At 44.1% G+C, this 26,640-nt stretch overlaps 1 protein-coding gene across 4 annotated transcripts; it reads right to left on the reverse strand.

Annotated features, from left to right (window-relative positions):
- Positions 1 to 243: 243 nt before the first annotated feature.
- On the reverse strand, positions 244 to 19,029 carry LOC123188947 (oligoribonuclease). Of its 4 annotated transcripts, XM_044601236.1 has the most exons (10): positions 18,832 to 19,029; positions 18,494 to 18,661; positions 17,616 to 17,726; positions 13,913 to 13,989; positions 10,508 to 10,585; positions 8,524 to 8,605; positions 8,362 to 8,417; positions 3,901 to 3,987; positions 3,502 to 3,592; positions 244 to 598 (listed from the first exon to the last, which is right to left on the reverse strand). In XM_044601236.1, the coding sequence occupies exons 2-10, from the start codon at positions 18,615 to 18,617 to the stop codon at positions 477 to 479; spliced, it is 828 nt and encodes a 275-aa protein (XP_044457171.1). In that variant the 5' UTR covers positions 18,618 to 18,661; positions 18,832 to 19,029; the 3' UTR covers positions 244 to 476. The 4 variants fall into 4 exon arrangements, with proteins under 4 accessions (XP_044457171.1, XP_044457174.1, XP_044457172.1 ...); XM_044601237.1 differs by lacking the exon at positions 244 to 598 and adding an exon at positions 2,490 to 2,778 and having other exon boundaries at positions 18,494 to 18,960; XM_044601238.1 differs by lacking the exon at positions 244 to 598 and adding an exon at positions 2,490 to 2,873 and having other exon boundaries at positions 18,494 to 18,959.
- Between the last annotated feature and the right edge of the window lie 7,611 nt (positions 19,030 to 26,640).

The raw sequence follows: 26,640 nt of genomic DNA on the forward strand, positions 1-26,640 counted from the left end.
TCGTTGCCCCAATTTCGGTCATCAAAAGGGCAATCCCCTGTTTCATGCGTGGCGGATTGGTGCGGATGCCCCTAAGTCAACAAAAATGCATTTTTCATAATTAAACTCAACATTTAAAAATATGGGAGTTGGCAAAATGGCAGTACATTATTAGTTTCAATATGTGTTTGAAATAATTTGTATTAAAAATGTGTTTAATTTTTTTCGGACTAAAATTATAGAATCCTAGCTGTGAAACACTGATTTCCCTAAAACAAATAGTAAAGTGGGATAGGGAGCACTTTTGCCAGTGTGACAAAAACAAGTGGCAAGCCATGGCAAAGTTGGTCACCAACCACACAGGCCCTATGTGACTACAATCTTGGCGTTACCCCAAAGGCACATGGCCATTTAAGCATCATCAAATCTATGGAAGGATCATACACCAGGGAACGTTTTCATCCCAACAATCAAGAGAGCTAATGAATCCCAACAGGCTAATGCTTAGATTGCCGCGATTTGAAGATGTTCTCCTTGTAGTACTGCAGCTCCATGATGCTCTCTCTGATGTCGTCCAGTGCCCTGTGGTTTTTCTCCTTTCTTGGAGCTTGCTTTCTTTCTGTGAACAGTCAAATCAAATAAAAAAGAGGTAAATACATCAGAGGTCTTAGAACTTGCACATGGCAGTCACTTTGGTGCACAAAGTTGCAAAATACGTGTTTGTGGTCACTAAACTTGTGAGGCCGTTCAAATACAGTCACTCTCACCGTATGTATGCGTATTCGTAATTGCCAGCATGACATGGGCCCGCTGTAAGCTGCTGTAAATGTTCTTGTATGATAGTTTTTTGTAGAAAAGCCCTCAGCTCTTCTTTTATTTACATAGGAAGCCCCTCAAATAAAAAAAACAGTGGAGGGATTTCGATCCCACGACGTATTACTGGGTGGCTCGCTTGGACAACCACCACAACAACAGTACCTAATGATTAATTAGCACGGCAACCTTGTACATCTTATCAACGCAGACTGAAAAAATTTAATGAAGAAATCTATCTAATAACCTGTGCAACCAGCGGGTTCGAACCTATGACATGGTGATTCACTCGCGCATAAGCTAACCACCAGGCAACTGCGACATGTGATGTAGTTTGTGGACAAACAATGTATATGTTTTTTATCACTCTTGTTCTATGTAAATACGTGCCATTTTAAAAACTGTTTAAACATTGTAAAAAAATGTTTGTGTAATTCAAAATATGTTCGTGCATTAAAAAGGCTACACGAACAGTTTTTTGAACTATGCAAACATAATTGTACATTGTGTAAACTGCACGAATATATATATATATATATATAATGTGTCAACATTTTTTTAGTGCAATGTACATTTTTTAGTTAAACAAATAATCTTTTATAAAGTTTAAATATTTTTAAAATAAAAAATATTTATTTAATGTAATATAAATATTAACTTGTTTTACTAATGACTTATATCAACAAAATTATAATTTAAATATTATAAACGATTAAATATTCATACCAACAGTTTAGACTTTAAATTATGAATATTGTAAACTATACAAACATTGAACTATACAAAATGTGCATATAATTATTGAAATGATTGTATAATTAAAATAGTTTATGAATTTAATTTTAAAAATTATTAGTATAATAATAATAATAATAATTTTATTATTCATAAATATTATTTGGAAATAATACATGAACAATTTTTTATGATCCATGAATTTCTAAAATAACACGAATAGGTTTAACGATACAACATTTTTTTAATTATGAATATTTCTAAAAGATGCACATTTTTTGAATTATGAATATTTTAAAAATTATTTCTGTTATTTTTATACAAATATTTTTATAATTTATAAGTATTATTTAAGAATAATACATGAACAATAATTGAAAGTTATCTTATTATTGGCATTATAATTTACATACTGTCTACAAATTTTTGTAAAAATAAACAAGTGCAAAATAGGTCGCGTGGACCGCAGACCATTTCTGCTCCATGAGCGTTTCTGTTTTTGTACATTAAATGTAGTTATCCATAATGGTTTTGTACATACATGTGGTGCAGTGGCTGGGACGTGCATTGTTCTAGCATTAGGTCGAGGGTTTGAGACCTGGTCGTCATACTTTTTTCGGATAAATTATCGCTCATCCTGAGAGTTAGGTCCCATCAGTGGTTGACTTTTTTTGCACAAAAAGAAAAAGAAGCAAGGGTTTTGTGCAATAACGCGTCCATGTGTCATTGACAGTGGGCCGTGCCATGCTGGCGTAGATGGATACACCCGCGTACGGGGAGGGTGACTGTATTTGAACGGTCTCACAAGTTTAGTGACTACAAACACGTATTTTGCAACTTTGTGCACCAAAGTAACCATTGCGTGCAAGTTCTATGACCCGTGGTGTATTTACCTCAATAAAAAAATAAACAAAGCCTTGTCATGTGGAGAATTTCACAAGTATTCCATGCATATTCCAAAATGAAATTAAAATATACTAGGTCTGCTCTGCTTAGGTAATCAGCGGTTGCGGCAAAACACATAAGGTCAATTTGAACCAATTTACCGAAAAAGGCTTTCGCCCCGCTTTATAAATAAAGCAGAAATTTGAACCAATTTCAGTTTCCAAACCACTATCGAATAACCAACAAGTATAATCAGGAGGAAATACGCCCGAATTGGATGAAAGCCTTATAGTCCAATAGCACTCAAGTATGTTTCCCACCTCACTAGCTGATCTTTAAGTCTGCCCCTATGTAATCGTGAGTTCTCTGCCAGCCACAGGAATATCTTCAAACCGATTAAATCAAACCAAAACATCGTTGCAATTTGCGAACACTCAAAATCTGTTCAAATTTTACACCACCTAGCAATATTTTTCGAAATTAGCAAGATATGTTTCAGACCAACTTTATTTTCAAAATATAGGCATACAAGCTACCTCACAGTACATTGTCGGCATTTGGCACATTAATGAAAATAAATACCAAAACGGAATGATTTCACAATAAATCAACCTCTAGAATGCATTTTGTTGGGTTTTGAGTCCCCAATGGGACTCCGGCGGGGATGAAATCAAGATTCATGTTCTGTTTTGAATTACAGACACTAAAAAAATCAACTAATGTCGACTACAAATCTCAATAGAATGCTCAATAATTGTGATCTGCAGATCTTTATGTTTTGGCATATACGCCATTGCATAGCAGGTGGCCTCAGAGCCTAGCGACAGGTTATATAACTAAAAAGATTATAAGTTATGGAACTTTTTAATTCAACTAGAGATTTTTTTTTCCTATGTGAAAATACCAGTATTCTATCAGGGTGGAATATGCAAAATACATTAATTTATTTGTTTACAAAAGTCAACCTGAAAAAATAGATTTGGTTGAGTCCACTAGCAATACCATACTTGTATAATCTGGTAACTGATGAGAACACACCACAATCAAATTCTGCAACACTGCATTGAGAAATACTGAAGAATAATTTACCCTTGGGGAACCAGCGGATGCACAGAGCCGTTATGCTGCTCACATCAACTATCACATGAGGGAATATGCCTGCAAGCTGTGGCATATACTCCTAGATATAAAAAACACAGGTGTCAGCAAAAAAGTTGCAAAGTAAAACTGAAGTCCTACTCAATCCACATGCAAGGATACTGGACTATTTTTTCACAATAATATCTACTGGAGACTAAATAAATGTATTTTTTATCGACAGTTAAATAATGTATTCGGTATATGTACAAATCAGGAGCATCAATCGTAATAAATATGCCAAACAATCTAAAGGTCACCTGAAACATCTAGAGAAGTGAGGACATGATAAGATTGTATGAACCATTTCATTTTTAGCAGATAGCTAAGGGAGTTTTTTCTCTTGCTAACCTTCAAAAATAGTAAATCTGTATAGATAGAATTCCCAGCAATCAATGGAGTCGCCGAACCAATATACCTCCTAACAAAGTCTAGCACCTGAAAATAGCTAACACAAGAAAATTTTCATTACGGTGGATAAAGAAACATCAAAGAAGCAGATAAGGACATTTCCGAGAAATATAATACTGGCAATAATTAGAAGGGAACAACAAAATACTTGTACACAATAGACTAGCAGCATGCCAGCATCACACGCTAGTATTGACCAAGGCAAGCAGAGCAGCAACTAGTGCCTAATCACTGGCAGGATAAATCGGATAGGCGGGTGACGCGGCATGGAGTTGCCTAGCACCACCTAGGCGGTTAACTTTGAGAACACACATGCACAGAGAACAACCCAGTGTAACACTAAACATATAATAAAAAGGGCAGCCCGGTGCATGTAGCTCCCGCTTGCGGAGGGTCCGGGAAAGGGTCCGACCGCTTCGGGTCTATTGTACGCAGCCTTTCCCTAACACTAAACATATAATCTAGGAAAAAATTGGTGTAGGAATTACAAAATAATGCATTTTGTTTGAAATAAACAAATGAACAGTCGTGTTAGAAGGTTTCCTTTAACTAGGGATGTTGGGAAGGTAGGCAAACACATACTCCCTCAGTTCCTAAGATATAAGGTGTACAAATCTTTGAGAAAAAGTTCAGATTATATGGTGTATTGCATTAGTTGACAATTTGACCCTTCCACTAGCTACAGTGTGCATTACCTTCTAGAAAAAAGGAGATGGCACAGCACATCCCGTCTGTTTTGTGCATGCGTGTAGGTTAGTTAGGAAAGATTAGACATGGTGCATATCCAGCCGGCCTTAGTTTTAGGGGAAAAAAGAAATCTTGTTCCATTTTCTTCTTCTTTCAATCGTGTGAACATATTCGGCCATCTCTCTTCCTATGGAGAATCAACATGGCAAGGACGCGAACTCCCATCCCATGGAGACGGCCACCTCTCATCCCATGCAGCCGGCGACCTCCCTTCTCAACGACAAGGAGATCAAGCCGGCAGACTCCGTTTCCATAGACAAGGAGGAGGTAAAGCCTATGACCTCAGTTCCATTGGACAAAGATCAGATGAAGCTGGCGACTGTGCCATGCTTCATGTGTCTTCAAGTGCCCAGGACAACGAACGACTTAGTAATGAATTGGCTCACGGACATGGCTTCCTACAAGTGCTCCGGCTGCGGCGAGACTCAAGTTTTGTTCGAGACGCACTCAAAAGAATTTTCAAGGAGCAGCTCCGAGTATAAAGGCAGCAACAATGAAGACAATGACAGCGGCTCAGATGCCGGATTGAAGATTAGAGAGTTTGTGAAAAGCAAGTACGAGACACCAAACATGTAAGAGTTGATCGGTAGCATGATTTTTTTTGTCATACCTCCACTTTGAATGTGTTCCCGATGTACTCGATGCCGGTTCGAGCATTAATAAAGTTTTTGTCGTACTCGATGTGTGAGCCGGATGTATTCATACAATTTCACAAGACTTTGAGGATGCACATGTTAATGAGCATACACTTATTTATGCCATTGAATAAATTAAATGTGTTGTTCACCATGGTATTAGGAGCACTACTCATGCTACCGATCAACTCTTAAATGGCTGACGCCCCATACTTGCTTTTCACAAACTCTCTAATCAAAATCGGCATATGCCCCCCCCCCCCCCCGCGTCGCTCCTGAGCTGGGCGACCCGGGGGCGCAAAACCTAGCGCCGCCGCCGGCCCTCCCGCTCAGCCGCCTCCTCGCCGCCGCCGCCGGCGGCTTAGGCCGCGATGGTGGCGGCCCCCCTGTTCCGAAACGGAAAGGGGCCATCCGGCTGGTCCCGTGCGACCAGCGGACGTCTGGATCTGGGGCGGCGGCCCTGTGAGCTCTTCGGACGTCGACGGCCGGTCGTGGCCACGAGGGTGGCGCGTCGGCCGGATGTGGCGAGTTGGAGCTCTGCTGCGGTCGAAGGGTGGCGTCTTCAAGGCTCGGACGACTCCCGCGGCCCGTCCTCCTGGCAGCGCTCTGCGACCTGGTGCGGTCGCGCCGGCTTGCCTTGCTGAGCTCGCGCGCGGTGCTCCTGGGGCGCCGCCGCTCAGCTTTGCAGCTACCATTCTGCAGTCTCTCCGTTTGCCAGCTCTTGCCTCCCTCTTCATCGTCTTCCCGCATTTCCAAATCGCACTCCCCCCTCGACCACCTCCTTGCGCCAGTGCTGATGGCCTGCAGCGGCACTGTGGGCGCCGAGACCTGTGGAGGCGCGGCCTGCGACGCGCTCGTCGTCTCGTGCTGGTCGTCCCGGCAGACAGCGATGCTCAGTGGTATCCGGTGGCGGCGATTTTGGGCCTCCCCTGCCCAGATCCAGTCCTCGGTGTGCCGCCAACCGGCGCCTTTGTGGGCTAGAGGAGTTGTGCCGGCTCTGGCTGTGGATTGGTGAGGCTGAATCGGGTCTGTGCGGCGGTGCTCTAGGAGAAATCCCTGCTCACTTTGTGTGAGCTGACCACGACGGCGCCACCACGGCGTCATACACCTTTTTAGAGGCGTGGTCTTCGAGCTCTGGATCTGCTTCGGCATGGTACATGCCGTCTTACTGTAGGATGTGCTCAAACTTCAGGTGAGAACCTTGCTTCGACTATGTTGATGCCGACGGCAATGGCGTCTATGGACGTCGTCTTCCTCGCAGGAGGTGCCGCCGTGGAGCTCCAGCACCTATGGTACTTTGCTTTGTGGTCACCGGGTGAAAACCTAAGATCGGGCTCGCCGGATCGGATGATGGTGTTGTGTCTTCGACAGCACTACCTCCTTGGAGGCGTCATCTTGGAGGCCCAAACAACGGCTCCTGTTGCCGCGCGTGGTTGAGGGTGGTGCGTTTGGTGGCGGTGGTGCGGCCAGCTTGGGGCCGACGGTGGTGTGCTTTCTTCTTCATGTGTTTCTCTTCGGTTGTCCTTCACGTGGTCTCTGTCCTATTGTGCATGCTCAAGACCCTCCCATGGTTGCCGTTGTGCTGTGGCGAGCTTCGGGCTCTTGGTGTTGTCTTGATTCACCTTTGCTCAATGATGACGCCATGATGCCTCCCCAACTTGCTAATCGTTTCGACCGCCCGTGGCGGATCTCCCAGTCAAGGTTCGTGTTAAGGTATGACACTCGTTGATTATGGATGATCCTCTGTTGTGCCGTGGGGCTCGGTATGCACGCTGGTGCAGTGCATTAGGTTGTTTGCAGAGTCTTGATATTGTGATCCCTCGACAGCACCCCACATCTACATGTGTCTCTCGTGGTGTTTGTCTTTCTGCCTGCTAGTTAGGTCATGCCTTCTCCTGGGTGGCAATTTTTTTCCTCATCTTCTGTAACCTTGTTACATGTACGGTTTTCGGCCCGGTTTCCCTCATAAACAGGTCAACTTGTTTAGGTTTTTGATCCGGTTTCCCTTATAAACTGGATCAACCAAAGTTTAAGGGGTGACTCTTGGCTTTGGCAGCTTTTTGAGCAATATATTCAGGTGGGGATCCTCTCCCCCCCGGTGACCGTTCAAAAAAAAAACTCTCTAATCTTCAATCCGACGTCCGGGTCGCTGCCATTATCTTTATCATCTCTACCTTTATACTCGGAGCTGCTCCTTGAAAACTCTTTTAAGGGCGGCTCGAACAAAACTCGAGTCTCGCCGCAGCCGAAACACTTGTAGGAAGCCAAGTCCGTGAGCCAATTCATCACTAAGTCGTTCGTTGTTTCGGTCACTTGAAGACACATTAAGCATGGCACAATCGCCGGCTTCATCTGATCTTTGTTCAATGGAACCGAGTTCATAGGTTTTACCTCCTCCCGGTCCATGAGAATGGAGTCTGTCGGCTTGATCTCTTAGTTGAGAAGGGAGGTGGCCGGCTGCATGCGATGAGAGGTGGCCAGCTCCATGGGATGGGAGTTCACGTCCTTGCTGTGTTGATTCTCCATGCAAACAAAGTACAAGAGACTGACGGATATGTTCACACGAACGAAGGAAGAAAAAGATGGAACAAGGTTTCTTTTTCCCTAAAACTAAGGGCCGGCTGGATATGCACCATGTCTAATCTTTCTTTCATAACTAACCTACATGCATGCACAAAACAGACGGGATGGGCTGTGGCATCTCCTTTTTTCTAGGAAGGTGATGCGTGTTGGCTGTAGCTAGTGAAAGGGTAAAATTGTCAACTAATCCAATACACCATATATTAACAGTACCTATTAACAGTACCTATTAACAATCCAATACACCACATTCTACTAATCCAATACACCATATCTTAACTTTTTCTCAAAAATCTATACACCTTATATCTAGGAACGGAGGGAGTACATATTAACAATACCTATTAGCAATTTTCTTTCCAAGGTTTCAAGTAGAATGTGCTTTAATTATATGAGCCCTTTCAAAGAGGTCAGGCTACCGAAAAAAGGACTAAAATACCTGTTTCTCAGCATCACACTCATAAATGTCACTCTGCAATACTTGTTCTGTCAGTCCTAAAGTGGTCACAAGAGCAAAAGATTAAATTAGCAAGTCCTAAATTGGTTACACGAGCAAGAGATTATATTGACATGTCACTTTTTAATACTATAAGGTATTTACCACTGGCACCATGATGGGTTTTACACCATTCATTCATGTTGTCTAAGCATTCCTTGCTCTGTCTTATAACCAAATCAGGACCCTGCAAAAGAAGGTAATAATAGCTATGTTGAGCACTATGTCTTGCGATGTCATACAAACAGCGACAAAGAAATGACAAAGCAACAAATTGCCGCCGTAACCTCAGATGCCCAAACACAATGTAAGTATGACATAAGTACATAGCCAGAGTCAGTGGTGATTGTTTTACAGGGTGAATTTGCCAAACAACATGATCATTTAAGGTTGCAAGGGGATTCTTAGAATAAGAAAAGATTATGCAAAGTAAACATCAGAAGCTGATGGCATATCAGTTCGCTACTGTAACACCCTCGATGCGACTATAGCTTCCACGTGTCGAGGCACGACTTAGAGACATAATCGCATTGAAGGCATATGTCGTAAGTTAGGCAATCTTCACAACATCCCATGTAATATGAACAATAAAGGGGAGATAACATAGTTGGCTTACACTCATCACGTCAATCAAGTACATAAATAACATTACATCATCCAAACACTCATGGCCCGACTACGGCGCCAAAATAAAAGAGAACCCAACATGCGACACGGTCCTGATCACCCCCAACTGGGCACCACTACTGATCATCGGGAAAAAAAACATAGTAACATTGAGAGTCCTCGTCGAACTCCCACTTGAGCTCAAGCGCGTCTCCTGGAGCGAAATCATCAGGCCCTGCATCTGGTGTAATAGTAATCTATGAGCCACAAGGACTCAGCAATCTCGCACCCTCGCGATCAAGACCATTTAAGCTTATAGATAAGGCAAGGTAAAAATATATATGTGGAGCTGCAGCAAGCGACTAGCAAATAGAGTGACTAACTTATTCGCAAAAGAGAGCGAGAAGAGGAGGCAAAGCGCGAGCGAGAAACTAGAGAACCACCTGCGCAAACATTACTCCAACACCGTGTCCGCTTCCCGGACTCCACCGAGAAGAGGCCATCACGGTAACACACTCAGTTGATTCATTTTATGTAGTTAAGGTTCAAGTTATCTACAACCGGACATTAACAAATTCCCATCTGCCCATAACCGCAGGCACGGCTTTCGAAAGTTCAAATCCCTGCAGGATAGTCCCAACTTAGCCCATGACAAGCTCTCACGGTCAACGAAGGAATAGACCTCCTCCTCAAGACGTTCCGATCAGAATCGGTATCTCGGTTCTTCAAGACACTTCGACAGGTTAAAACAAGACCAGCAACACCGCCCGAATATGCCGACAAATCCCGATAGGAACTGCACATATCTCGTTCTCAGGGCACACTCAGATGAGACTAGCTACGAGTAAAACCAACCCTCAAGTTTCCCCGAGGTGGCCCCGCGGGCAGCTCAGTTCGGACCAACACTTAGAGGAGCACTGGCACGGGGAGGGAGGGGGTTTAAATAAGATGACCCTCGGGCTCCGGAAACCCAAGGGAAAAAGAGGCTAGGTGGCGAATGGTAAAACCAAGGTTGGACATTGCTGAAAAAGTTTTAATCAAGGCGAACTATCAAGGGGTTCCCATTATAACCCAACCGTGTAAGAAACGCAAAATCCGAGAACATAACACCGATATGACGGAAACTAGGGCGGCAAGAGTGAAACAAAACACTAGGCGAGAGGCCGAGCCTTCCACCCTTTACCAAGTGTATAGATGCATTAAAATAACAAGATAATATAATGATATTCCAACAAGTAAATAAATGTTCCAACAAGGAACAGCCTCAAATCTTCACCTGCAACTAGCAACGCTATAAGAGGAGTTGAGCAAAGCGATAACATAGCCAAACAACGGTTTGCTAGGATATGATGGGTTAGAGGTTGACATGACAATTTAGGAGGCTTGAAAGCAAGTGGTAGGCATCGTAGCACTGACATAGCAAAAGAGCGAGCAAACTAGCATAACAAAGATAGTAGTGATTTCGAGAGTATGATCATCTTGCCTGCACAGTTGTCAGAGTTGACTGGTTCCTCGAAAGCAAACTCAACGGGCTCCTCGTTAGCGAACTCGTCTCCCGACTCTACCCAAACAAGACAAACAAGCAACAAGGACACAATTAACCACGTGCAAGAAACAAACAATATAAAGCAATGATGATATGTTATGCAAGATATGACAGGAAATGCAAAAACCTGGCCTCAACTTGGAGATTCAAAGGTGCCACTGGAAAGATAAGATGAAATCGCTTGAAAACGATATAAAGAACGCCGGAATCGGAGTTACGGTTTGGAAATGGCAAGCGATTCAAATATGACACCGGTCTGCGGTTTACAACAAGTAGCCATCTAAATGCAATGAGATGAACATGCTACAGCACCCAAATATGGCATAAAAATACATGGCAGGGATGCATTCAAGATGCTTAACCAAAGTCTAGCACTGAGCTACGGTCAATTCATCCATTAACAGGTTCAAAAAAGCATGGCAAAAATGCATATGACAAACAGATCTCAGACTTAGTGAAATTAACACTTGTCTGGAATTTCAGATCAGGTAGCACTCTTCGGAACAACAAAACCACATGCTACAGGACCTGAACATGACAAAGAAAAGCATGGCATGGAGCTATTCAAAGAGCTTAACAAAAGTCCCTTAGTGACCTTGAGCCAAAAGGGATCAGAAAATACAATTGCAAGCATATAAACATAGCAAAAACATAATCAGGTCACAGACTTAGTGAAAACTGGCACATGCTGAAACATAACTCAAGTAAGCATGTTTACGAGCTCGATGCACTCACCGCAGTGCAAGTCATGACAAGCTAAGCATACACCCATTAAGAAGGCACAAAATGCAAGCTAGACATGGTAAGAACAGTAGCATAGCATGCACGGATCAACTACAACATCATCAGCAAAATTGCAAACAAGTTGACAATCTGCCCAGATTCACAAAGTAGCAAAAGTAGAGCTCGATTAACTCAAGTTGGGTGCTCCATAATTGCAAACAAAAACATGGATGAATAAAGCACTACAATATTAACAAAACATCCTTACTGATCATCCTCAAAAGAGGCACGGATCACTAGGAAACAACATGAACATATAACAACATGAGATAAACAGCTCAAGGACTTAGTGGAATTGCTAAGTCCCTGAAAACAGAATTAACAAGTGCACCACTTTGCAAGCTTGTGCTAGTCACCACACATATCACAAAAATACATGGTTGCACCTCTGGAAAGATGGCAAAACCCTTAACAAAACATATGTATAGCATCAGGACATAACATGCATACATTAATCATGGCAAAAATGACAAAAACCTAAATGGAGCAGCAGATCTGACAATTAACTCAAGTAGCCCTCTTCTAACAGCATTTCGGGCATCAAGATGAACTCAAATGAAAATGATGCAATGGAATGAAATGATGTACTCTCTGAGATGAACATTTTGATATGCTATATACATGAATCGGAGCTACGGATGCAAAGTTACGAGGCTATGAACATGAGCACTTGAACTGCAGACTTAGGAAAAATTGAGAGGTCAACCCCTAAGGTTCGTCACAGATCTGGATCGGCACGCGAACCGAGGATCGCCGGAGGAGCACTGTAGCTGGCCGGAGCTCGTCGCGGACGTCGCCGGAGTGGAGAGGAGACCGGAGCCGGGGCCGGATCCGGCGTGGGGGGAGGCGGCGAGCGGCGCGGACGCCGAGGCGGCGCGGTGCCGGCACGGACCGGCCGGGCAGCATGCGGCGAAGCTGCGGCGGCGCGGCGCCGGCGGGGATGTGGTCTGGGTGGCGCCACGTGGCAGCTCCCGGTTGGGGCGGCAGCTATGTCCGGCCCGGACGGACGTGTCCGGCCAGCGCGGGGACGAATTTTAGGGTTTCGGGGGAGAAGGAGATCCGAATTTCGGGGGGTCTATTTATAGGCATAGAGGGAGCTAGGAGAGTCCAAATGAGATGCGGTTTTCGGCCACGCGATCGTGATCGAACGCTCTAGATGATGGAGAGGGTTTTGATGGGTTTTGGGCCAAATTGAAGGGGTGTTGGGCTGCAACACACAGGAGACCTTTTCGGTCCCTCAGTTAACCGTTGGAGTATTAAACGAAGTCCAAATGATACGAAACTTGACAGACGGTCTACCGGTAGTAAACCAAGGCCGCTTGGCAAGTCTCGGTCCAATCCGGAAATGTTTAATCCCCACACACGAAAGAAAGGTAGAAATGACCATCGGAGAAGAACAAAGCGCCGGAATGCAAAACGGACAACGGGGAAAATGCTCGAATGCATGAGATGAACATGTATGCAAATGCAATGCACATGATGACATGATATGAGATGCATGACAACGATAACAACACACGGAAACAAAAACCCGAACCCGAGAAAATAAATAACTTAACGCCGGAAACGATAAGAGTTGAAGTACAAATTGGGAAAGGTACATCCGGGGTGTTACAGCTACTTCCCACTAGCCTAAGGCCCCGTTCGGTTCGTAGGTTTTGTACAGGAATTTTGGAGGAACACTATTCACACAGGTTTACTTTCCCCTGTAGCGTTTGGAATGCAGGAATACATACATTAATCCAGAGGAAACTAGCTCCTTCGATGCCGATTCCATAGGAATTCGAATTCTAACATCCGCGTAGAGCTCATTTTTCCCGCGAAGACCGAGGCGAGGCGCTCCGGCAATCACTGTTAGAATCAGTAGGATTAAAAAAACCAGATGCGTAACGTGTGAGGTGAGAGTGTTGGAGGTAAAGCTGCCTTGTTTAACCGTGTAGCTAATTTTAAAAATCCTGTAGGCTACTGTTCATGCAGTGCTTTCCTATGGTCACCCGAACGCCCATTCTGACAACTTTCTTGTGTTCTTTACTTCCAGCGTTTCACGCCTACATTCCTTCTCCATTCCTATGTTTTCTCTCATTCCTGTGTTTCGTATTCCCACGAACCGAACGGGGCCTAATTTTACAAAATAAACGTATAATAAGAATTGACCCATCATCTAATAGTGTTTCCTTCTCATTGACTCTTCAAAAACAAATTAACTTGGCACTTACATAGTCCTGATGCGATTGGCAATCTTATTTAACTGTTTTGAACTACTTCAATGATAACGAGCTTGGAACAACTCATTAAGGACCACAGATTAGTGTGCCTTATCCACATACTCAATGAGGTAGCAATGGAAGCAGCTTCAATAACAATGAGGCAGAGTAGTCTATAAGAAACTACTCACTTCCAAACTCAAGGTCAAGAAATAAGTACCACGACAAAGGTGTTACTGAATCGAGAAAACTAGCATATCATAAGTTGTGGAAGCTACTCACTTCCAAAACACGAAGCCAAGAAATATGTACCACAACTTCATAACATTGTACGTAGCATTAGTTTAAAACTCACCTCTATCCGTTTGGTAAGTTTACCATCTGTTATAATACAAGCAATCTCCAGTATGCGGTCTTTTCTGATATCCAAACCTAAACAATCAGAAACCAGCATCCGGCATGTTAGTCAGAGTGTTGACATTGTGTAAAATTGATAATACGAGTTCCGACAGAAGCAACAGAATTTCAGTTTGACATACCACACATCAGTTAGAGGAGAACAATAACAAGAAATGAAGTGAAATGCCCACAAGGCGCAGTTCACATCAGAAAACAGCAAAAGAAGATTATTCTTGACATATGATACCAAGGAAATCAGTAATGGGTCGTACATTGCTTCGGGCAGAGTAGATATCATGCACTGTAAATGACTTCCAACCAACTGTTCTCATGCATCTTTTTTCATTTTAACGTAGTAAACTATAAGTTGCAAAACTTGAACAAAAGAACATGTTGAACAAATTAGAAACCGCAAAGGTTTACTTGTTGTGTTTGCATCAGTCTTGGTTGAATGGCAGATGTTAGTACTCAGTAAACTGGCCTTACTAACTTATTAAACTGGTAACACATAGCCCTGGCTTATATAGAATATCGGGGCCCTAGGTTTTACAAGATCCTTGTCAGGTACGTCGGCGGAGGGGTCCTCCTGGACTCCGGCTTCCTTGTCTTGTACGTCAAGGCTTCCGAGTCTTCCTTCTATAGGACCCATGGGCCAGGATGATGGCCCAGGGCGTAAACCAACCTACGGGGCCTCGGGCTGGCCTACTTGGGCCAACTTCCAGTGAAGTGGGGCACTCCTGGGCTGTAACACCGCCAGTAACCCCTGAACCGGTCTCCGAGCTTGGTTGCTTAGTGGACAGGGTCAATCTTGAATGTCGTCTTCTTGAAGCTCATCGAGATCGGAACTCGTTCTCCGACCTAGCCAACCTCCCATGGCCAGCAAGCTCCATGAAGTCGGCTCATCCATTGGGAGGACGACCACCTCTGGTCGTGATTTGCTGATGAAGATAGTCGACCTCCCTGGAAATGTTTTCGCGCCAAGCCAGCTCCCGCGAGCTGATTTCCCACCGAACACTTTGTATAACTTCAAATGACGTACAGCCCAACCAGGGACCAAGCCAGACTTCGGACCTCACCAAGAAGTCCGACTCCAAATATCTCGACGGACTCTGGCTGAATCAAACAAGTGGCAAGAAGGTTGGTTCTATATCCTGGATGTTAAAGTTCAGGGTACCTCTTTGGATCGGTCTCGTCGAAGCCTTTAGCATGGCGCCTAGTGCGTCAAGCACACGCCGGCTAACACGAAGGAAGTAACCCGGCCCCACAAGGCAGTGTGGAGCCTCACCTTGCAGGGGTTGAACATGGTCGGGGTGATGATGGTAGTCCTGGAGCAGGGCATCCAGCCTCTTAAGGCCAGGGCTCATCCAATGTCCCTATATCATGGGTTAGCTGCTCGTCTCGACAACCGACTTTGAATGTTGTTATGGCCTCAGCGTCGGTGATGTCTATGACGTCATTCTTTTCCTTTAGCCATCAAGCAAGGTACAGGCGAACCAGCTCACCGTCTTCCTGGATAATACTATTAAGGTCATTCGCCTCGCCAGCCTCTGGTAGGTACCTCGGAAGTTGACGATGAACTCCTCCTGCATGTCGTTCCAGACATAGATCTACTTGGACGGCAAAGTATTTAACCAGGGCCGGGCCGATCCTTTTAGCGTGATTGACAGGTACTTGATGGAATGGAAATAAAATCCCCATTGGCTAGCTGAACCACGGTGATGTAATCAGTCAACCACAGCTCTGGGTTCTGCTCTCCTTTATATTTATCAATGAGGCACAAATGAAAGTTTTTCAGGAACTTGTAATTGACAATATCATCCGCGAAGCACGTGGGTTATAGAGGTTGCAAGCCGATATCACTCCAAAATGCAGTGACGACCTCACGTTTGTCGTCTCTGCCGATGGCACGGCCATACTCGTTGAAGAGTTGTCGGCCTGGCCGCCTGGCATTCTCGCTAAGCCACGCCAAGCGCTGCCTCTTGGTTTCTCCAGGAGGCTGGCAGATTTGCGCATTGAAGCGAGAGGTCGTCCTCTGATTTACCAGTTGGCGGTTGTTGTGGCTGTGGATCAGCTGATCCGGTCTATGCGGGAAGATCGCATGATTCTTCACCCTGGATGTCGAACTTGCAGTATTGTTGTGAATATCGCTAGTGGTGCCCGTCGTGCTCTTAGATCTAGAATAGACGTTTTGCTGAACCACTGTCGTCTTCAGGAGTTCCACCACCTGCTCAAACCTCTCCCAATCTAGGTGGTTGGCGGGAAGTGTGATGTTTCGGAGCTCTCCAACCACCGCCTGCGTGTTCTTAGCCAGCGTGCGGAAGGCGAGAAGCTCGGGAGATGCCGAGGCGTTGAGGGCGTTGTTCAATGCCCGGCTCTAGAGCGCCAACCCGGCTGCGTTTGTCCGTTCTCCTCTAAGCATCTCTGCGGATTATCACAGGTAGTTTTGCCGCCGATACATACGCTCTTTCTCCTCCTTCTGCTTCTTGAGGGCTGCCTGGAGCTTCTTTCTCCACTCCTCAAGCTTGACGCTGGCGGGGTTGTTAACCGTGATTGGCGTGTTGACCCAGTCATCATCGATCTCATCCTCTTCCTCGGCCACGACGTCGTGGGCACGGGAGTTCACCATGTAGCAGGCATAAGTGGAGGTTGTCTGCCACGAGCGAAAAGGCGGTGCAGATGGGATTGCTTCCGGGCAGCTCTTAGCTGAGTCGCCCATCTCCTTGTCGAGGTCTTCAAGCTCCTCGGTGTCGCCGAGTTCTTCGATGACGGTGTGGAGCGTGTCGATGTTGGCGACGGTGTGGGAGGTGGGTGGGTTGAAAATTTGTGCTGGCCACGCCAGGCACGATGCCAAGCCCTGGAGAATGAGCTTGTCGCAAGAATCGATGACGGACTCTAGGTTGCCGACATGGACGACTCGGCCTGCAGCGAAGGTCTCGACTTGGCCAAGGTGGCCTGTCGAGTCGGCGACGTAGCACATCGCGCCGAGAGCAAAGATCTGCCCCACTGTGAAGATGTTGCCGTCAATCGAAGATCCCATCTGGTCTCTGAGTTCGCCCTGCGGGACCTGTATGGGCCACCACTATCGAAGTTATTTCCGGCAGATCCCTCGATAGGGTATCCTGGCTAGGCGAGTAGATCGGATGGGAAATAGGGGACGAGTTTACCCGGGTTTAGGCCCTCATGATAGAGGTAAAACCCTACTCCTGCTCATGTTGCGTTATTGTGATTGGGCGTACAAAGTACAAGGATGATCAAGGGATTGAGTTCTTTAATACTAGCCCTGCCTCGGCTTATAGAATATTGGGGCCGTAGGGTTTACAATATCCTAGTCGGCTATGTCGATGAAGGGGTCCTCCTGGACTCCGGCTCCTTGTCTTGCACATCAAGGCTTCCGAGTCTTCCTTCTATAGGGCTTGTGGGCCAGGATGATGGGCCAGGGCGTAAACCGGCCTAGGGAGCCTCGGGCCGGCCTACTTGGGCCGGCTTCTAGTTAAGTGAAGCACCCCTGGGCCATAACACTTCTGTTCACACACATGTGCAGAATAATTGGTCTGAACATTGATTGAAGTTGAGGACTAAATTGCATTAAGCCTATTAAATTAAACATTTCAATATAATATGGAACATACAATATACAATATGAAGGAAGACAGTCTCACCGGTCATTTCCAAGTCAATCCACACCAATGGCATCTTGTATTCACTTGACGATGAACCAAGTTTATCCCCATCGTAATTTACAATCATTTTGTTATTCATCATGCCACTATCTGCAAGGATGTGATTTTTGAATCTCATAAGAAGAAATGAGAATAATTAAAACGTAATAAAAGGGAAAAATTATAGCATTTAGTTCTCTTTTAAAGTAATAACAAGGCAGAACTTAAGTTATAATGCCACTGCATCGTTCAATTATTTATCATGTAGGGGCAAGATGAAGATGGAGTTACTTGATTCCATCCATGATCCAAGAGAAAAAATGGGCGTTCCTGAATCCTGATTGTGAAGAGATATGCACTAGTTGTCCATTATGTCGCTTTGCCTGGTAGGTTCATTTGGATACTGAATGATACAACTTTGTGCACACTACACAAAATGATTCCTCCTAAAGATTTAGTGTATTCGGAGCATCACGAACATGATTTAGTGAAGTGATCAGGTTTTAACACAAAAGAAATACTTGATACACATGCTGCACATGCAAATGGCAAGAAGGCTCAGAACTCATGCTCCAACCAAGCAAACAGCTTTAATATATTTTGTTAAATCGGTGAGTTGGAATATTCCGTTGAGTTTTTTTCAAGTACTAAAGGTTAGTGGTGCAGGACCGGACCTGATTTCTATGGAAAAAGAATCAAAACATTATACCTAACACATTATTGTTACACTACTACATTTTGATCCAGGAGTAAGGGCGCATTCAACAATGTCCTGCCAAACCTCGCGATGAGTAAAGCAAATCTTATACCACGGACTAACAGGAGCACACAATCCCAATCCATCCTGTGAGGAAGCGAAAGAAAAAGTGCGCCCTTACCGGGTTTCCTGGGGGCGGGGGCGGCAGCAGCTTCTGGCTTGCTGGATGTCGGTTGTTCCACTTCCTTTCGATCGTCCTCGCCATCCAGGTCAAGGACAGCAAACATGTTGGCAAGATTAGCCATCCTCTCCCAAATCTCCCCAGATTCAAGATAAACCCGCGTAAAACCTGCGGCGTTCCGGTGCTGATCAACTAAACAGAAATTTCTTGGTGGAATTGGGGAAAGAACATGCCAGGTTCGACAGCCGACAACTAGTATGGATAGAGCAACTGAAGCTTCAAGGATGGTTCACTTCTTAGCAAATCCCTGACTGGATTGGGAGGTGGTCTACACGTACCGCGGCGGTTGCTTCGGATCTATGGGCCCCGCCGCCGCCGCAGTGGCCGCCGCCGTAGTTGGAGGAAGAATTGATTATAAGACCTAATTTCTACACAACGGGATGCAAGCGGCGTACGGAAGGGCAAAAAGACGATGATTCCCGGTATTTGGGCGCAAGTAGACAACATATCTATTTTTCTTACGTTGATGTGCTAAAATCTTACTGTTATTTGGCACAAAGAGTAAGTTCTTGTAGCAATCATCATGATTTACCTGTCATCTTATTGATAAATATACTTATTACTCTCTTCATTCCTAAATATTTGTCTTTTTAGAGATTTCAAATAGTCACCACATACGGATGTATATAGACATATTTTAGAGTGTAGATTCATTTATTTTACTTCGTATATAGTCACCATTTAAAACCTCTAAAAAGACAAATATTTAGAAACGAAGGAAGTACTTGATATGAACTCATTTAGCAAGTTTTCTTACACAATCACCATGATTTATTTGACATCTTATTGTTAACCACTTATTTAGTTTCACCTAATGACTTACCCAAAAAGCTATTTTTTTTTTTTGTAAGTTATTAATAAGACATAGAACAGTAAGGTTGATTTTAATCAATAAAAGAAAATACAAAGAAGGAAGGAAAAGAGAAAAGGAAGGAGGGAATGTACATAGTGACGAGAAAGGAAGCATAAAAATAAAAAAAATCCTACGAAAACCAAAATCTAATCTAGGGGATGTATAGCAATAAGAGGGGAGTGTGTCTACAATACCCTTGTAGATCAAAAGTGTTGGCGTCATAACGCGGTTGATCTAGCCATACTCTTCACAATCCAATTGCGATCCAATCCCATCTAGTGCCGAACTGACGGCACCTCCGAGATTTGCACATGTTCAGCTCGATGGCGTCCTCTCCTTGATCCAGCAAGCGAGAGAAAGGAGGTATATGAGATCGGAATCAGCACGACGGTATGGTGGTGGTGGCAACAGCGGAATTCGGGCAAGGCTTCACCAAGCGCGTACCGGAGGAGAGGTGGGAGAAGTTGGGAGCGACATAGGGCAAGAGTGGAGGCGTCTGGGTGCCCTTCCACCTCCCCACTGTATATAGGGGTGAGGGGGGGCGCCGGCCCTTGGCCCCTCCTCCAAGGGGGCGGCACCCCTGGGGGGTGGCTTGCCCCCCAAGTCAAGGGGGCGCCCCATCTAGGGTTTCCCCTTAGCCCTAGGCGCGCATGGGCCTCTTCGGGGGCTGGTGCGTGTGGCCCAACTAGTCCAGACCGCCCCCTTTACAGCTCATGTGTGGTCCCCGGGGCTGGTGGACCCCGGAACCCTTCGGTGCCTCCGGTACACTTATCGTCATTGCCCCCAAACTTTTTCGATGGCCAAAATAGGACTTCCCATATATAAATCTTTACCTCCGGACCATTCCAGAGCTCTTCGTGATATCTCGGATCCCATCCGGGACTTCGAACTGTTGGGGAACGTAGTAATTTCAAAAAAAATCCTATGCACATGCAAGATCATGGTGATGCATAGCAACGAGAGGGAAGAGTGTTTGTCCATGTACCCTCGTAGACCGTAAGCGGAAGCGTTATGACAACACGGTTGATGTAGTCATACGTCTTCACGATCGACCGATCCTAGCACCGAAGGTACGGCACCTCCGCGATCTGCACACGTTCGGCTCGGTGACGTCCCACGAACTCACGATCCAGCAGAGTGTCGAGGGAGAGTTTCGTCAGCAAGACGGCGTGATGAGGGTGATGATGATGCTACCAGAACAAGGCTTCGCCTAAGCACCGCTACGATATGATCGAGGTGGATTATGATGGAGGGGGCACCACACATGGCTAAGAGATCAATGATCAACTTGTGTGTCTATGGGGTGCCCCCTGGCCACGTATATAAAGGATGGAGGGAGGAGGAGGCCGACCCTTATAGGGCGCGCCCAAAGTGTGGAGTCCTACTAGGACTCCCTAGTCCTAGTAGGATTCCACCTCCTTCATGGAATAGGAAAAAGGGAAGGGAGAAGAAGAAGGAAGGAAGGGGGCGCCCCCTTTCCCTAGTCCAATTCGGACCAGTCCATGGGGAAGGGGTGCGGCCACCCTTGAGGCCTTTCTCTCCTTTCACGTATGGCCCATTAAGGCCCAATATGAATTCCCGTAACTCTCCGGTACTCCGAAAAATACCCGAATCACTCGGAACCTTTCTGATGTCCGAATATAGCCTTCCAATATATCGATCTTTACGTCTCGACCATTTCGAGACTCCTCATCATGTCCCTGACCTCATCCGGGACTCCGAACAAACTTCGCTCATCAAATCACATAACTCATAATACAAATCGTCACAGAACGTTAAGCGTACGGACCCTACGGGTTCGAGAACTATGTAGACATGACCCGGACTCATCTCCGGTCAATAACCAATAGCAGAACCTGGATGCTCATATTGGCTCCTACATATTCTACGAAGATCTTTATCGGTCAAACCGCATAACAACATACGTTGTTCCCTTTGTCATCGGTATGTTACTTGCCCGAGATTCAATCGTCGGTATCCTCATACCTAGTTCAATCTCATTACCAGAAAGTCTCTTTACTCGTTCCGTAATGCATCATCCCGCAACTAACTCATTAGTCACAATGCTTGCAAGGCTTATAGTGATGTACATTACCGAGAGGGCCCAAAGATACCTCTCCGATACATGGAGTGACAAATCATAATCTTGATCTATGCCAACTCAACAAACACCATCGGAGACACCTGTAGAGCATCTTTATAATCGCCCAATTACGTTGTGACGTTGGATAGCACACAAGGTGTTCCTCCGGTATTCGGGAGTTGCATAATCTCATAGTTTGAGGAACATGTATAAGTCATGAAGAAAGCAGTATCAATGAAACTATAACGACCATCGTGCTAAGCTAACGGATGGGTCAAGTCAATCACATCATTCTCTAATGATGTGATCCCGATTATCAAATGACAACTCTTTGTCCATGGCTATGAAACTTAACCATCTTTGATTTACGAGCTAGTCAAGTAGAGGCATACTAGTGACACTCTATTTGTCTATGTATTCACACATGTACTAAGTTTCCAGTTAATACAATTCTAGCATGAATAGTAAACATGTATCATGATATAAGGAAATATAAATAACAACTTTATTATTGCCTCTAGGGCATATTTCCTTCACTCTCCCACTTGCACTAGAGTCAATAATCTAGTTCACATCGTCATGTGATTTAACACTAATAGTTCACATCTTTATGTGATTAGTTCACATCTCCATGTGACTAACACCCAAAGGGTTTACTAGAGTCGATAATCTAGTTCACATCGCTATGTGATCAACACCCAAAGAGTGATCATGTTTTGCTTGTGAGAGAAATTTAGTCAACGGCTCTGCCACATTCAGAGCCGTATGTATTTTACAAATTTTCTATGTCTACAATGCTTTGCACGGAGCTACTCTAGCTAGTTGCTCCCACTTTCAATATGTATCGATCGAGACGTAGAGTCATCCAGATCGGTGTCAAAGCTTGCATCGACGTAAATCTTTACGACGAACTCTTTGTCACCTCCATAACCGAGAAACATTTCCTTATTCCACTAAGGATATTTTTGACCGTTGTCCAGTGATCCACTCCTAGATCACTATTGTACCCTCTTGCCAAACTTATGGTGAGGTACACAATAGGTCTGGTACACAACATAGCATACTTTGTAGAACCTATGATTGAGGCATAGGGAATGACTTTTCATTCTCTTTCTTTTTTCTGCCGTGTCGGGTTTTGAGTCTCTACTCAACTTCACACCTTGCAATACAGGCAAGAACTCCTTCTTTGACTGTTCCATTTTGAACTACTTCAAAATCTTGTCAAGGTATGTACTCATTGAAAATATATCAAACGTCTTGATCTATCTCTATAGATCTTGATGCTCAATATGTAAGTAGCTTCAGTGAGGTCTTTCTTTGAAAAACTCCTTTCAAACATTCCTTTATGCTTTCCAGAAAATTCTACATTATTTTTGATCAACAATATGCCATTCACATATACTTATCAGAAATGTTGTAGTGCTCCCACTCACTTTCTTGTAAATACAGGCTTCACCGCAAGTCTGTATAAAACCATATGCTTTGATCACTTTATCAAAGCATATATTCCAACTCCGAGATGCTTGCACCAGTCCATAGATGGATCACTGGAGCTTGCTCACTTTGTTAGCACCTTTAGGATTGACAAAACCTTCTGGTTGCATCATATACAATTCTTCTTTAAGAAATCCATGAAGGAATGCAATTTTGACACCCATTTGCCAAATTTCATAAAATGTGGCAACTGCTAACATGATTCAGACAGACTTTTAAGCATCTATACGAGTGAGAAAATCTCATCGTAGTCAACACCTTGATCTTGTTGAAAACATTTTGCGACAATTCGAGCTTTGTAGATAGTAACACTACTATCAGTGTCCGTCTTCAGCTTGAAGATCCATTTATTCTTAATGACTCACCGATTATCAGGCAAGTCAATCAAAGTCCATACTTTGTTCTCATACATGGATCCCATCTCAGATTTTATGGCCTCAAGCCATTTTGCGGAATCTGGGCTCATCATCGCTTCCTCATAGTTCGTAGGTTCGTCATGGTCTAGTAACATGACTTTTAGAACAGGATTACCGTACCACTCTGGTGCAGACCGTACTCTGGTTGACCTATGAGGTTCGGTAGTAACTTGCTCTCAAGTTTCATGATCATCATCATTAGCTTCCTCACAAATTGGTGTAGGAATCACTAGAACTGATTTCTGTGATGAACTACTTTCCAATAAGGCAGCAGGTACAATTACCTCATCAAGTTCTACTTTCCTCCCACTCACTTCTTTCAAGAGAAACTCCTTCTCTAGAAAGGATCCATTCTTAGCAACGAATGTCTTGCCTTCGGATCTGCGATAGAAGGTGTACCCAACTATCTCCTTTGGGTATCCTATGAAGACACATTTCTTCGATTTGGGTTTGAGCTTATCAGGATGAAACTTTTTCACATAAGCATCGCAACCCCAAACTTTAAGAAACGTCAACTTTGGTTTCTTGCCAAACCACAGTTCATATGGTGTCGTCTCATCGGATTTAGATGGTGCCCTATTTAACGTGAATGCAGCTGTCTCTAGTGCATGACCCCAAAACGATAGTGGTAAATCGGTAAGAGACATCATAGATTGCACCATATCTAATAAAGTACAGTTACGATGTTCAGACACACCATTACGATGTGGTGTTCCAGGTGGCGTGAGTTGCAAAACTATTCCACATTGTTTCAAATGAAGACCAAACTCGTAACTCAAATATTCTCCTCCACGATCAGATCGTAGAAACTTTATTTTCTTGTTACGATGATTTTCCACTTCACTCTAAAATTATTTGAACTTTTTCAAATGTTTCAGATTTATGTTTCATCAAGAAGATATACACATATCTGCTCAAATCATTTGTGAAGGTCAAAAAATAACGATACCTGCCGCGAGCCTCAACACTCATCGGACTGCATACATCAGTATGTATTATTTCCAACAAGTCTGTTGCTCGCTCCATTATTCTGGAGAACGGAGTCTTAGTCATCTTGCCCATGAGGCATGGTTCGCAAGTATCAACTGATTCATAATCAAGTGATTCCAAAAGCCCACCAGCATGGATTTTCTTCATGCTTTTACACCAATATGACCTAAACGGCAGTGCCACAAATAAGTTTCACTATCGTTATTAACTTTGCATCTTTTGGCTTCAATATTATGAATATGTGTATCACTACGATCGAGATTCAATAAACCATTCACCTTGGGTGTATGACCACAGAAGGTTTTATTCATGTAAATAGAATAACAATTATTCTTTGGCTTAAATGAATATCTGTATTACAATAAACACGATCCAATCATATTATACTCAACGCAAACACCAAATAACATTTATTTTAGGTTCAACACTAATCCAGAAGGTAAAGGGAGTGTGAGATGGTGATGTTATCAACCTTGGAATCATTTCCAACACACATTGTCACCTCGTCCTCAACTAGTCTTTGTTTATTTTGCAACTCCCGTTTCGAGTTACTACTCTTAGTAACTGAACTAGTATCAAATACCGAGGGTTTTGCTATAAAAACTAGTAAAGTGCACATCAATAACATGTTTATCAAATATACCTTTGTTCACTTTGCCATCCTTCTTATCCGCCAAGTATCTAGGGCAGTTCCACTTCCAGTGACCATTTCCTTTGCAGTAGAAGTACTCAGTTTCAGGCTTGGGTCTAGCTTTGGGCTTCTTCATGGGAGTGACAACTTGCTTGCCATTCTTCTTGAAGTTCCCCTTCTTCCTTTTGTCCTTTTCTTGAAACTAGTGGTCTTGTCAACCATCAACACTTGATGCTTTTCTTGATTTCTACCTTCGTCGATTTCAGCATCACGAAGAGCTTCAGAATCATTTTTGTTAACCCTTGCATATCATAGTTTATCACGAAGTTCTAGTAACTTGGTGATAGTGATTGGAGAACTTTGTCAATCACTATCTTATCTGGAAGATTAACTCCCACTTGATTCAAGTCATTGTAGTACTCAGACATTCTGAGCACATGCTCACTAGCTGAGTTATTCTCCTCCATCTTGTAGGCAAAGTACTGGCAGAGGTCTCATACCTCTTGACACGGGCATGAGTATGAGATAACAATTTCAACTCTTGGAACATCTTCTATGCTCCATGGCGTTCAAAACATTTTTGAAGTCCCGGTTCTAAGCCGTAAAGCATGGTGCACTAAACTATCAAGTAGTCATCATACCGAGCTTGTCAAACGTTCATAACGTCTTCATCTGCTCCTGCAATAGGTCTGTCACCTAGCGATGCATCAAGGACATAATTCTTCTGTGCAGCAATGAGGATAATCCTCAGATCACGGACCTAGTCTGCATCATTGCTACTATCATCTTTCAACATAGTTTTTCTCTAGGAACATATCAAAAAATAAATGGGGAGCTACATCGCAAGCTATTGATCTACAACATAGATATGCAAATACTATCAGGACTAAGTTCATGATAAATTAAGGTTCAATTAATCATATTACTTAAGAACTCCCACTTAGATAGACATCCCCCTAGTCATCTAAATGACCACGTGATCCAAATCAACTAAACCATGTCCGATCATCACGTGAGATGGAGTAGTTTTCAATGGTGAACATCACTATGTTGATCATATCTACTATATGATTCACGCTCGACCTCTCGGTCTCCAGTGTTTCGAGGCCATATCTGCATATGCTAGTGTAACACCCACGATGCATTTACGGTTCCTTGGTTAACCGTTGGAGTATCAAATGGACTCCAAATGGCACGAAACTTGACAGGCGGTCTACCGGTGGTGTACCAAGGCCGCTTGGCAAATCTCGGTCCATTCCAAGAATGTTTAACACTCGCACACGAAAATAGGCAAAATGGGACGCCGGAGGACGTAGGAGTGCCGGATTGCAAAACGGACAACGGGGAAAATGCTCGGATGCATGAGACGAACACGTATGCGAATGCGATGCACATGATGACATGATATGATATGCATGACATGAACAAAATGCAAAACGAAGACAAAACCCAACCACGAGGGAATATCATAACTTAGAGCCGAAAATGGCAAGAGTTGGAATACAAATATGGCAAGTTACATACGGGGTGTTACAACACTCCACCACTACGAAAGGATCTCGTCCCGAGATCTAGGACTGAAAGAACTCCGGATATTCGGAACGAAGGTGGTCCTCGCGT

The sequence above is a fragment of the Triticum aestivum genome, chromosome 2A (genome assembly GCF_018294505.1).
Source record: "Triticum aestivum cultivar Chinese Spring chromosome 2A, IWGSC CS RefSeq v2.1, whole genome shotgun sequence".
Classification (NCBI taxonomy): domain Eukaryota; kingdom Viridiplantae; phylum Streptophyta; class Magnoliopsida; order Poales; family Poaceae; genus Triticum; species Triticum aestivum.